This window comes from Muscardinus avellanarius (assembly GCF_963383645.1).
Source record: "Muscardinus avellanarius genome assembly, chromosome: 4".
Taxonomy (NCBI): Eukaryota; Metazoa; Chordata; class Mammalia; order Rodentia; family Gliridae; genus Muscardinus; species Muscardinus avellanarius.
The window spans coordinates 102,175,400-102,188,822 of NC_137789.1; the positions used below are offsets into that span (position 1 = coordinate 102,175,400).

A 13,423-nucleotide genomic window follows, 5' to 3' on the forward strand; every position below is an offset into this window, starting at 1 on the left:
ATTAATATACCTTCAGATATAGCATTTGGAAATATTTTATCGCATGCTATTAGTAACTGTTAACTCTGTTTACATTGTCTTTGGATATACAATATTTTTTTTATTTTTTAGGGAGTTTGTATACTCTTCTGTTGCCTGTGCCATTGAAATCATATCCAAGAAATCACTGCCAATTTCAATGTTGTGAGGTTTTACGACCCAGATTTTCTCCTAAAATTTTATAGTCTTAAGATTTATATTTAGGTCTTTTATCTATTTTGAGTTAATATTTGTATATGGGATTAGGTAAGGGTCCAATTTTTTTTTTTAAACAGGGTCTCTTAAGCCAGCGGGGTCTGGCTTCGAACCTGAGTGATTCTCCTGTCTCCGCCTCCCGAGCACGGGGATTACAAGCATGCACCACCACGCCCAGCTTAATTCTTTATTTTGAAATCGCCAGACAGTTGCAGAGGGCCTCACTTAGTAGCGAGGCTGTCTGCGAACTGCAATCCTCCGGTCTCAGCCTCCCGAATTCTGGGATTACAAGCCTGCGCCACCACGCCCAGCTTGGATTTTATTCCAAATGCATTATGAGAGCTTTCGTTGGTTTAAGCAGGAACAACAGGATCATATTTGTATAATTCTAGCTGCTCTATGGGAAATAGACTTAAAATGGCCAAGAGTAGAAGTAGAGAGACCAGAGATTTCTTACTTCAGAGAAGATACTTTTATAATGGGCCTAAAGGAGTAGCAAGCAATGCATTTGGAGAAAAAAAAAATGGGACATAGTTTGGAAGTTAAGCCAGAAGACTTGGGTAGGACCAGGTTTGAGGCAGGTCAAGAGTTTTCCTTAGAACAAGTTGATTTTGAGATACTTAAAGGAGGAGTAGAGGGATTAAAAAAAAAAAAAAAAAAAAAAACATCAACAACGAGGTGATGTTAAAGCATGGGGGTAGGTCATATCTCCTGGGCGGAAAGCTCAGAGAGGCTCTGGCTCTGGCTATTTTGTATTCACATCTCTGCTTAATGAAATCTTACAAGTTGAAGATGTAACTCAGATTTCATTACTTTTAACACCCCCAGGATGAGTCTGGGTGACTGGCTTGTTATTACACAACACCTTTACATTTCACATTGTAGCTATTGATTTTTTGTGCTTATTCTCCCTTTTCTTCTATCCAAGTTTCTTAAAAAATAAATTATTTTAATAACACATCTTTGTATTTCCAGCATTTAATATCTTGCCTGCACAGAGAAGACCCAATTAGTGTTTTGTTAAATAATTTTTTGAGATCCCAGATGCAAATGATTGTAATTGAAGTTTTATCTCCTTAATTCTAGAAACTTTCATATTCTTGAATTTCTCAGGTGTCAGTGATCTTTTAGTATTGTGATCTGTTATTATATCTTCATTTCTATATCATTTTATACATAAACATATTTGCATTCATTTAATTTATCTTACCTCTTTTTTTTTTTTTTTTTTTTTTTAGCAGTACTGAGGATGGCATTCTACCTATGAGCTACACTACTAGCCCTATTTTATATTATTTTTATTTGCAACAGGGTCTCTGAGTTGCAGAGGACTTCACTAAGTAGCTGAGGCTGTCTATGAACTGTGATCCTCCTGTCTCAGCCTCCCAGGTGCTGGGATTGCAAACCTGTGCCACCACGCCTGTCTTAAACCTTTTTTATTTTAATTAGGTGAATATTACTGCCACCATTCTTTGTACATAAAGAACTGAAGTTCAGAGAGTAACTTATCCATTGCCATAATTGGGACTTGAACTCTTGAATTCTCACTGTTACTTTAGTGTTATTTCTTTCACACTTGCAATGACTTTTTCTGTGTATCATTAAGTTTTTGAAAAATCTTTGCATATAATACATTATTTGCCACTTATCCTCTGTAGTTAATTAAATTGATACACAACAGAAGAGATTCTGTTGCTATAATATGGCTTTAAAGCTGGTTACAAAACCTCATAAGTCACTGTCCTCTGGTCCTGTAGCCTAAACTGGGGTAGGCCCAAAATAGATCAGAATACAGGTCTCTTCCTGTTCAGCCTAATGGATTTCTATATGGTCCATACTCTACCACCCCCACTTCTGTGTTTGTTTTTTGGGGGTCTACCTCTGCTTTACACCCATAGCCTTTTTTTATTTTCACTCAGGGCCTTGCTAGGTTGCTGAGAGTCACCCTGTCTTAATGAGGCTCATGCAAACCTGCATCATCCTCCTGTCTCGACCTCTCAAGTACTAAGATTACAGGTATATGCCACCAAACCAGGCTTCCCTTTCCCTTCTTTTGTAGTTGGTGTTCTTCAAATAAAGGAGGTCTTTAAGTTTCGTAATGATTTAGAAGACTAACAGAAGCTTTGCCATTGTATTCAGTATTAATTTCTGGAAGGACAGCGGTGATAAAGGGGCTGGGTGATGTACATACACAAACCTCCAACAGTATTTGCTTTAAGGGTTTTATCTCCTGGTGTTTGTTTCTGTTAACAAATACAAGTTTTGTTTAAAAAAAGTCACAGTTTGCCCATTTTTTAGTGATTGGAAATTATCTCAGCCTTCTCTAAACTCTTTCCCCATCTTATACCTTTCTTACAAGTTATAAGCATATTCTAGCTTGTGTTGTTCTTTTTTGTCTTTCATTAGTGCAAAACTTGTAACATAGCCATCTCTGTATAGCTCACAATACTTGGCACAATAATTCTGTGCATGTAGTTTATTAGTGAATGTCTGTTAACTCTATGAATGAAACTTACTTTCTCTTTTTTTTTTTTTATGGTACTCTGGGGTTCCTGGAAGCCCTTCTACCTCCGGGGTACACTCCCAGACCTATTTTGTTTTTAGAAACAGGGTCTCTTAAGCCAGCGCGGCTGGCTTCAAACCTGTGCGATCCTCCTGTCTCGTCTCCCAAGTGCAGGGATTGCAAGCGCGCGCCACCACGCCCGGCAGAAACTTTTTTTTTTTTTTTTGGTGGTACTGGGGTTCCTGGAAGCCCTTCTACCTCTGGGCTACACTCCCAGACCTATTTTTTTATATTTTTTATTTGGAAACAGGGTCTCTTAAGCCAGCACGGCTGGCTTCCAACCTGCGCGATCCTCCTGTCTCCGCCTCCCAAGCGCGGGGATTACAAGTGTGCACCACCACGCCCGGCAGAAACTTACTTTCTAATTGAAGAAGTCTATTAGCTGAAATGTTAAGATTAAAAAAGCTTAGAAACTTTTCTCACTGAAAACTATAATCAAACAACTAGCTTTCCAGAAATGATTTGTTTAATAATCCCATATTTGAATACAGGACAGAATCTAGACAGTATGCTTCATGGCACTGGAATGAAATCAGACTCTGACCAGAAGAAGTCGGAAAGTGGAGTGACTGTGGCACCTGAGGACACGGTGCCATTTCTAAAGTGCTATTGCTCCGGCCACTGCCCAGATGATGCTATCAATAACACATGCATGTGAGTATGGGGTGCTCCATACTGGAGCTGGGAGAAGACAGGTGCATTTAGTGCTGTTAGAGTTGTTAGGATGACATTCCAAAGAGCAAAAGGCTTCTTGTTTTGAATATTGGAACATTGTTACTGTTAAATGATTGGTTATGTTATAGTGTAGCTTTTAAAAGGAGATAAAAGGAATCTAGTATTTGTCTAACATTTTGAGTTTAATGGTAATAGAAAGTTAATGATGCACATTGTAGAAAACATTTTGTTTTCTGTAGATTACTAAAGAGAAACCCAAAAAAATCACCTCTACAAGCTCCTGCTTCTTAATTGGTTGAAATATTTTGCAGCTGTATAACAATGTTTTTGGGATAATTAACTTTTTTGTTTACCTGTCGAACTTCCGATCCATATTTATGTAATTGTATTCATTCTCCTACTTATGTTAATTATTCAACATGTGTATATGATCATGTATTTCTATTCCATATATGTGGAGACATTGAAAAATTACTGGAAAAAACAAAATTCCAAAAGTGTTTCAAACAATTCAGTCTCATCAGTCAATTGTCTCCTTCTTAAATAGGTAATATAGATAATATAGATCTAGGCAGTCTTTACCTATGTAAAATAGGTAATATAGATAATATAAATTATGTTTTGTACTTCCATAATAATTATATGCTCTTTGAATGGAGCAGATTAATAAAACTTGACATTTGAAATCATATAATAGTTCATCTGTCTTAGATTTGCCATTGGTTCTTCCCGTGGTTGACTTTAGTGCAGCCAACTGTAAGGCACTTTCCAGCTTTCAGCTTCTTGGGAATTTTGTCTATAGGGAAATACTTTATACTACGTCAACAAATATTCTTTTGCAAACTTTATGTTGATAGTACCTCCTTGATAAGATGAGCTACTTGTTAGTGGCATAGTAACCTAGAGTAAAACTGAATACTCAATTTTAACAGAATTTTATACCACACTTAACATTTTCTCCTATGAGAATATGAAGAATTCTGAAAAAAAATTTTAATAGAAGAAATATACTTAATGATATAAATATAACTAGCAACACATGCATACACACAAAGTATAGAAATTTTCTCTGTAACCATTGAAGTCTAATGAATATTTTAGGGGAAAATTCTAAGGATACTAATACTAAAATGAAAACATAATTAAACAGAAATATACTTATGTAAATTTCTTGACAGCTGAACTACTAAAAAACTTCTGTTTTTTATCACATTCAGTAAAATATGCCTTTCAGAATTTTAGTCAGTCTGTTTTTCCCAAATATACTTTTGTTTATCATTGAGTCTATTTGTAGTTTTAAAGAAAAGTTTGTTTTATCTGTTTTCATATGTAATCTAAGAGGACAGAAAATAATGGTTAAAAAATACAAAGACATTTGAGCGTATTTTTGAAGCACGAAGGACTTTGTTAATATGAAATTTTGCAAATCAGCATTCTATGACCACATGATTGATTAGCAAGGATTAGTTACATAACAACACACATCTGGAGAAATTGTTTAATAGAATCATTTTCCTCTTGACATAGGATTCTCATCAGACCTTTAGATTTTAGTTCAGACATAACTTTAATTTGTCTTAAAACCTTTTGGTTTTCCTAATAAATTCTATGTGAATGCAATTCATATTCAAAAACAAGACATAGCCGGGCGTGGTGGCGCACGCTGGTAATCCCTGCACTTGGGAGTTGGAGGCAGGATTGCGCAGGTTCGAAGACAGCCATGCTGGCTTAAGAGACCCTGTTTCCAAATAAAAATATTAAAAAAAAGGTCTGCTAGTGTAGCCCGGAAGTAGAAGGGTTTCCAGGAACCCCCAGTATCACCAAAAAAAAAAAAAAAAAAAAAAAAAAAAAAAAAAAAAACAAGACATAAAGCTGGGCATGGTTGCTCAGGTTTGTAATCCCAGCGCTTGGGAGGCTGAGACGGGAGGATCACACAGGTTCATAGCCAGCCTCAGCTACATAGTGAGGCTCTCAGCAACTTAGTGAGACCTTGTTTCCAAATAAAAATATAAAAAATTAGGTCTGAGAGTATAGCCCAGAGGCAGAAGGCCCATGGGTTCCATCCCCAGTACCATAAGACAAAACAACAACAACAAAAATATACAGAATCAGATCAGTACCTGTTTACATTCAAACTCAAATTTGATTGTACTTTCTGATACTGAGTTGCATTTTTTTTTTCTCTTTTAGAACTAATGGACATTGTTTTGCCATCATAGAAGAAGATGACCAGGGGGAAACCACATTAGCTTCAGGATGTATGAAATATGAAGGATCAGATTTTCAGTGCAAGGTAGATCTAATTTGGAACTAATGAAATAAAAAGGGCGGGGCCATGTGAACAGCATTGAGTTCCTGAAGACAAGGGTGCCATTCTCAGGATCTTCACTGACATTGCTTGTAACTTGACTTCAGTTTCTTCCTCATGCACTGTCTTCAGCCAAGTATACAAAATAAGTTTACTTAAGCCAGAATTTTCCACTTCATAAATGCCAAGTAAAATTTTTCTCCATAAGGATTTTTATTCCCCACATAAGCCTGGAGCTGCAGATTTGTGTGGAGAATGGGGATAGGCAGTGGAAGAAAGGGGTCACCCTATCACTTATCACCACCACCTAGACTCTGAGCCCCAGGGGTCTAGCCCAGTGGTAGAATGCTTGCCTAGCACACATGAAGCCCTGCCTCTCACCCCAGTACATAAAAGAAGAAGTAATATAGACAAGCCGGACTTTTGCCCTCCCGGATGTATTGTTAAACTGTGAGAACGATGTGAGCTAGGTCTCATGTTGCTTATTCTTGGTTAAGCCACACCTGTTGTTCTAGGGCTGTCCAGGCTTATTCCAAAATCTCATAACATTCACTTCAAGCTCACCAGAAAAAGAATTAACTTGTTGAATATTTAGTCTTTGGATTTAGTATGCTGGGTATTTGGTATATTCTACCTCATTGCCTTCCAGTTACTCTGTAAAACAGATAATTTTTTATCCTCTTTTTCAGCAGAGGAAACCAAATTCAAGGGAGAAATTAGATGTTCATGGTCACAAAGTGAACAGCTGGCAAAGCTAGGATTTAAACTATTTGATTCCAAAGCACTTGCTTTTTCCATGGTGCTGTGCTCCCTTCAATCTATTAACAAAGCTTTTCTTTCCCCTTTAATGAAAAGTAAGCCAGGCATGGTGCCACACACTCGTAATCCCAGGACTTGGTAGGTTGAGATAGAAGGATCGCAGGTTCACAGCCAGCCTCAGCTACTTAGTGAGACCCTATCTCAAAGAATAAATAATAGGGCTGGGGGTATAGCTCAGAGGTAGAATGCCCCTGGGTTCAATCCCCAGTACTGGGAAAAAAAGAAAAAGAAAAGTAATACAACATTTAGCCTCCTAGTTTCCAACACTCCTTGCTTCCAACATATTTTAAGGCATACTTGTCTTTCAGCCATCTCACAAGTGGTCTCATCTTCCGGGAGTATAACTCACTAGGTTAAAAGATAAGAGCTCATGTAGAACACAGAAACATGGTAAGATCTCTTCATACCTCTAGGATATTAATTCCTACCCTCTCATGTTTAGTCTGCCACCTCCATTCCTGTAATCAGTCTTGATAGAGAAGACAAAGACAGAGCAGGAGAGGAGAAATTGAATGTCTGTGCCCTCCATTGTCTGCCATCATGTGAGCAGTACTCTCTGTGGTCTTTCTCTTTGCAGCTGCCCTAAGAAGCCCTTTCTTGCTTTTCCTTTGCACTTTCTCTTTTACAAATTTAAGCTCATTTTAGTCTTCCTGGAATACTTTTTGATACTTGACACTTTTCTTATTTGCTTTTTTCTTTTGTGGTACTGGGAATTGAACCCTGGGGCATTCTGCCTCTGAGCCACACCCCCAGTCATGTTGTATTTTTTTGTTTGGATAAAGGGTCTCCCTGAGTTGCTTGAGAGTCTTGCTGTATTGCTGAAGCTAGCCTCAAACCTGCATCCTCTTGTCTCACCACCATGCCTGACCTAACTCTTCTTTTGTTCATCTTTAGGTTCCTGCTCTTCATTTCATCTTTCATTGTAAATTTTCTGTAGGTCTTGGATTATCCCAGAATCTCCAGTGTATCCCTAAAATATATCTCTTTTCCCTTTATCCACACAATCATTTCAAAGGAAACATTTGTTTAAAACTTTAAAATCCAGAAAAAAGTAAAACTTCCCAAATGCTCTTGACCATCTTAAGTAGAACCTCAGTTTATAGACTCATGTTCACTTTTCTTTTCCTTTTTTTTCCCCCAGGCAGTACTAACATGTCAGCATTTAACTTGCTGATATTATATGTCAGTCAAATAAAGTGTCACATATAATTGTTGATACTTGAAAATATGACTGGATGCTCTCTGTGCTAGTTTTCTGAATTGTTCAGGTGTCTCATCTCCTATTCACGTTTGTGTCTCCCATCTGTGGTGGTCTCTAATAAACTCAAGGGAATATATCTTGCCCTTCTCGTCACTTTCATGCTTCAGCTTCTTTCCATATCAAGTTCATTTGTTTCAACAGACTTATTACATGCAAATATACCATATCTTTTTATCTACTTGACCACCTCTTGTAATAAGTCTTTTCTTTGGACTTGGGAATTTTTACTTTTTAGTCTGATATAAAGTCTCATCCAAGATACTGAGATCATATTTACCATATGATTCATATGATTACATATGTAGTATGTAGCACATGTATTACCATATGATCCATATGATTACCATATGATTACAATAAAATGTATTACCCAACGCCGGGCGTGGTGGCTCACGCTTGTAATCCCCGCACTTGGGAGGCGGAGACAGGAGGATCGCACAGGTTCGAAGCCAGCCACACTGGCATAAGAGACCCTGTTTCCAAAAATAAAATAGGTCTGGGAGTGTAGCCCGGAGGTAGAAGGGCTTCCAGGAACCCCAGTACCACCAAAAAGAAAGAAAAAAAAGATGTATTATCCATGTTTTCTAGGAAAAGATAGCATGGTCTTAGAGTAATTGTTATTTTCCTAAAACAACTAAAAGGTAATTTATTAAGATATGTTGATGTTTAGTATGAAAAACTAAATATTTTTGTTCATCCATAATTAAGTTATAGTTTAGTGTTGTGATTCTCTGTCTACATGTACATTCTCCTTAAGGAAAATTTGTATGGTCCTCACAACACTATTTTATCATAGCATGTTTTTTGTTTTGTTTTGTTTTTTGCAGTACTAGGGATGGAACCCAGGGAAATTCTACCTCCAAGCTACACCCTAGTTCTATTTTTTATTATTATTCTTTATTTTGAAACAGGATCTCACTGAGTTGCAAAAGACCTCGCTAAGTAGCTGAGGCTGTCCGCGAACCGCGATCCCTCCATCTCAGCCTCCCTAATGCTGGGTTTACAAGCCTGCACCACCACACCTGGCTTTCTCAGTAAATTTTTTTTTTTTTTTCGGTACCTGGGATGGAACCCAGGGGCATTTGACCTCCGAGCTACATCCCCAACTCTATTTTTTATTCTTTTATTTTGAAACAGGGTCTCACTAAGCTACAGAGGGCCTCACTAAGTTGCTGAGGCTGTCCGCAAACCGCGATCCTCCTTCGGTCTCAGCCTCCTGAATGCTGGGATTACAAGCGTACACCACCATGCCCGGCTAGTCTTTTTATTTTTAAAACAGAGTCTCACTGAGTTGTGAAGGGCTTCACTAAGTAGCTGAGGCTGTCCACAAACCATGATCCTCTGGTATCTACCTCCTGAATGCTGGGATTACAAGCATGTGCCACCATGCCCGACTCTCAGTAATATTTTGACACATAAAATTTGCATATCCTTTTTATCAGAACTGAAAAAAGCTCATAATAATTTACTATCTCAAACTATTTTTAATTTTACCATTTTTCTTCCTCTAGGATTCACCAAAAGCCCAGCTTCGCCGAACAATAGAATGCTGTCGGACCAATTTGTGTAACCAGTATTTGCAGCCTACACTGCCCCCTGTTGTTATAGGTTGGTTAGCCACGAAAAGTCTGCATGATTTTCTGTAAAATATATTCTCTGGTTTTAACAATAACCGGGCTACCTAGAACTCTATACTCTAAATTACTTTTCCCTTTTAATAAGATGTACTGTAAGAGATACTATGCTTCCATTGGCAGGTCCATTTTTTGATGGCAGCATTCGATGGCTGGTTGTGCTCATTTCCATGGCTGTTTGCATAATTGCTATGATCATCTTCTCCAGCTGCTTTTGTTACAAGTAAGAGGATACCTGTTTTCATGCAAAATGTATCAACTGTTATTTTTAAAGCAGAAACCATTGATTGCTGTATGCCGTTCAGAAACCATTAATCTGTTATTCTGTGTTTATTTTTCTTTAATTAGTTTTTCTTTAGAGGAAAAGAGCCAAGTGTGGTAGTGCATGCCTGTAATACCAGTACTTGGGAGACTGAGACGGGAGGCCATCCTCAGCAACTTAGCAAGACCCTGTTCCAAAATAAAAATAGTATAGGACTAGGGGTATAGCTGAGAGGTAGAATGCCCCAAAGTTTAGAATCCCCAGTACCCAAAAAAAGAAAGAAAGAAGACCTTATTACTAATTAATTGAACAAAATATTCTCTTTTTGTGTTTATGAATACACTGTTGTTTGTGGAATAATGAGCTTCATTAGGTCTGAATACTTATAGCCTATCCCTAGAAACCAACTACTTTATAGTTTTTTGATAACTTTTGAGGCTTTAAAAGCATTGGCATTTTGACATGATTTCAGAAGGTAGTTGCCAAAGAGTAGTAAGTGAGACAGCCCCTACAACTCAGTTTATGAATTAAATATCAATTTCATTAATAAAATGATGATATACTAAGATAATACAGAAAGATCAGTGAAACAGATTAGTAAATCCATAAATAACCCCAAATATATAAAGAAATTTAGTATATATTGAAGATATAACATTCTAGATCGCTAAGGAAAAAAATATATTATTCAATAAATGGGTTTGATGCCAGGCGTGGTGGCACACGCTTGTAGTCCCCACACTTGGGAGGCGGAGACAGGAGGATTGCGCAGGTTCAAAGCCAGCCTCATTGGCTTAAGAGACCCTGTTTCCAAATAATATAAAATAGGTCTGGGAGTGTTGCCCAGAGGTAGAAGGGTTTCCAGGAACCCCAGTACCACAAATGAATGAATGAATGAATGAATGAATGAATGAATGAATGGATGGGTTTGAGGCTAGGTAGCTAGATGGGGAAAAATGAAGTTGGAATAATTTCTACACTGAAATAATTTTTTTTGGGGGGGGGTTTGGTGATGGAACCCAGGTACATTCTATCTTTGAGCTATATCCCCAGCCCTATTTTTTATTTGTGTGTGTGTATGTGTGTGATGTGTGGTGTGGTGTGGTACTGGGGATAGAACTACCTCTGGGCTATACTCCCAGACTTTTTTTTTTTTTTTTGGTGGTACTGGGGTTCCTGGAAACCCTTCTACCTCCAGGCTACACTCCCAGGCCTATTTTTATTTTTTTTATTTTTTATTTATTTTTTATTTTTATTTTTATTTTTTTTGCAGTACCGGGGATGGAACCGAAGGGTATTCTACCTTTTTTTTTTTTTTTTTTTTTTTTTTTTTTGGTGGTACTGGGGGTGGAAACCAGAGGCTTTCTACTTCCGGGCTATACTCTCAGACCCATTTTATATTTTATTTTGGAAACAGGGTCTCACTAAGTTTCTGAGAGCCTCACTAAGTAGCTGAGGCTGACTTCAAACCTACATGATCCTTCTGTCTCAGCCTCGAAGTGCTGGGATTACAAGCATGCAGCACTATGCCCACCTATTCTTTATTTTGAAACAGGGTCTTGCCAAGTCACAGAGGACCTCACTAAGTAGCTGAGGCTGTCTGGGAACCATGATCCTCCTGTCTCAGCCTCCCAAATGCTGGTATTACAAGCATGTGCCACCACTCCCTGCTTAGTACTTCTTTCTTCTTATATATTACTATATATTTTTTAAACAATAACGACTCTAACTTTCTGGGAATAGATTTCAGTAATCCTCTTGGTTATGGAGTTACTCTCACAGTTAACTGCAGTGACCAATTTCTGAATATCTTTGGGAAGAGTAGAGTCGAGTCTAGTCGAGTTGAGTCTGGTTGCTTCTTGGCTTTCTCAGTTTCTAGCTTAGCATTCAGATTTTTTTGGTCTGGATGGGTACTTATTACTCATCCATCTGCTTCATAGGCCCCCAAATTTTTACTTCTGTTATACCTTCTGTTCTTCTCATCTAGTTGGACAAAAAAATTTTTTTAAAAAACCTCTTTATTGCTATCTTATGGTATAGTAAAAGTAAATAAATATAATCTGCTATTTTTATCTAAAAAAATCATTCTGTAAGCATTAGAATCTACCAGTATGACAGGTGAAAAATATTTCAGAGTAATCTTATGGTTTTCATATTATAAGTGTCCTATTTATTTATTTATTTATTTATTTATTTATTTATTTATTTTGGTGGTACTAGGGATAGAACCCAGGGGCCTTCTACCTCCGGGCTACACTCCCAGACCTATTTTTTTATATTTTTATTTAAGTTCTTTTTATACTTTCAAAAATCAGCCCTTTTCAAAATAAACAAAAACAAAAAAAAACCCGTTTAGAAAAAAATGAGCCAGGCATGGTGACACTTGTAATCCCAGTGCTTGGGAGGTTGAGACAGAGAAGGATTGTGCAGGTTTGAAGCCAGCCTCAACTACTTAGTGAGGCTCTCAGCTATTTAGTGAGACCCTGTTTCCAAAAATGTATAAAATAGGTCTGGGAGTGTAACTCAGAGATAGAAAGCACCTGAGTTCCACCTCCAATATCACACACACAAAAAGAACAAAAAAATCAGGCCGTTGGTGTAGCTCAGAGGTAGAATGCCCCTGGATTTCATCCCCACTACCATACATACATACATACATACATGCATACATACATACATAAAATTTATATATATATATATATATATATATATATATATATATATATATATATATATATATATATGAAATAAGGCCCAGGCATGGTGGTGCACACTTGTAATCTCAGTACTTGCGAGACTGAGACATGAGGATCTCAGGTTCACAACTAACCTCAGCTACTTAGTGAGGTTTTGTTTCAAAATAAAGAATAAAAAATTGAGCCAGGCATGGTGGCACATGCCTGTAATACCAGGGCTTATAAGGCTGAGACAGGAGAATCGCACAGCTTTGAAGCCAGCCTCAGCTACTTAGTGAGGCTCTCAGCAACTTAGTGAGATCCTGTTTCCAAATAAGGTATAAAATAGGTCTGGGAGTATAGCCCGGAGGTAGAAAAGCCCCTAGGTTCCATCCCCAGTACCACCAGAAAAAAAAAAGAATAAAAAAATTGGGCTGGGGGTGTAGCCAGCCTTTAGTGAGGCTCTCTAATATCCCTGGGTTCCATCCTCATACCCGCCCCCCCCCCAAAAAAAAGGGCTGAGATAAAAAGTATATACACATGCCAGGTGTGATGATATTCACCTATATTCACAAGCACTCAAGAGGTTGAGGCGGGAGAGCACTTGAGCCCAGGTAGTAGAGAATAGTCTGGGCATCATAGTAAGATGTCTTTAAAACACACCACGCACACATACACTCTTGAGAATAAACACACCACTCTTAGGCTGTTGAAGGGGGGGTTGGAATCAGTCTAGTCAGGAGTTGGGCTGTTTAGTGTTTAATTGCACTTAGAGAGGCAGGGTTTTTCTGTCTTCCTGCTTGAGTTCATGTTTAAAGAAAGCCTCAACAAGTAGTGAGACTCTCATCAAACTACTGTAACTCTGATTCAGAATTTAAAAATAGGAGTGATTGTAGCCCAGAGGTAGAATGCCTCTGGGCTTAATCTTTGTACAAAAAAAAGGAAAGAAATAACTAAACTATGACTGTCAGGGTAAATTGTGCCAATTTATT

The 13,423-nt window shown here is 37.8% G+C and overlaps 1 protein-coding gene across 3 annotated transcripts in view; it reads left to right on the forward strand.

Moving 5' to 3' along the window:
- BMPR1A (bone morphogenetic protein receptor type 1A) overlaps positions 1-13,423 on the forward strand; it is a gene marked incomplete at both ends in the record, with an annotated part of 30,986 nt that overhangs the window by 7,461 nt on the left and 10,102 nt on the right. For 2 of the 3 annotated variants that reach the window (XM_080695270.1, XM_080695271.1), the window contains 4 exons: positions 3,289-3,451; positions 5,663-5,765; positions 9,372-9,468; positions 9,618-9,717. In XM_080695270.1, coding sequence (XP_080551396.1) covers positions 3,289-3,451; positions 5,663-5,765; positions 9,372-9,468; positions 9,618-9,717 — 463 coding nt within the window. The remainder of the gene's footprint in view (positions 1-3,288; positions 3,452-5,662; positions 5,766-9,371; positions 9,469-9,617; positions 9,718-13,423) is intronic. The other variant, XM_080695272.1, reaches the window with a different exon arrangement.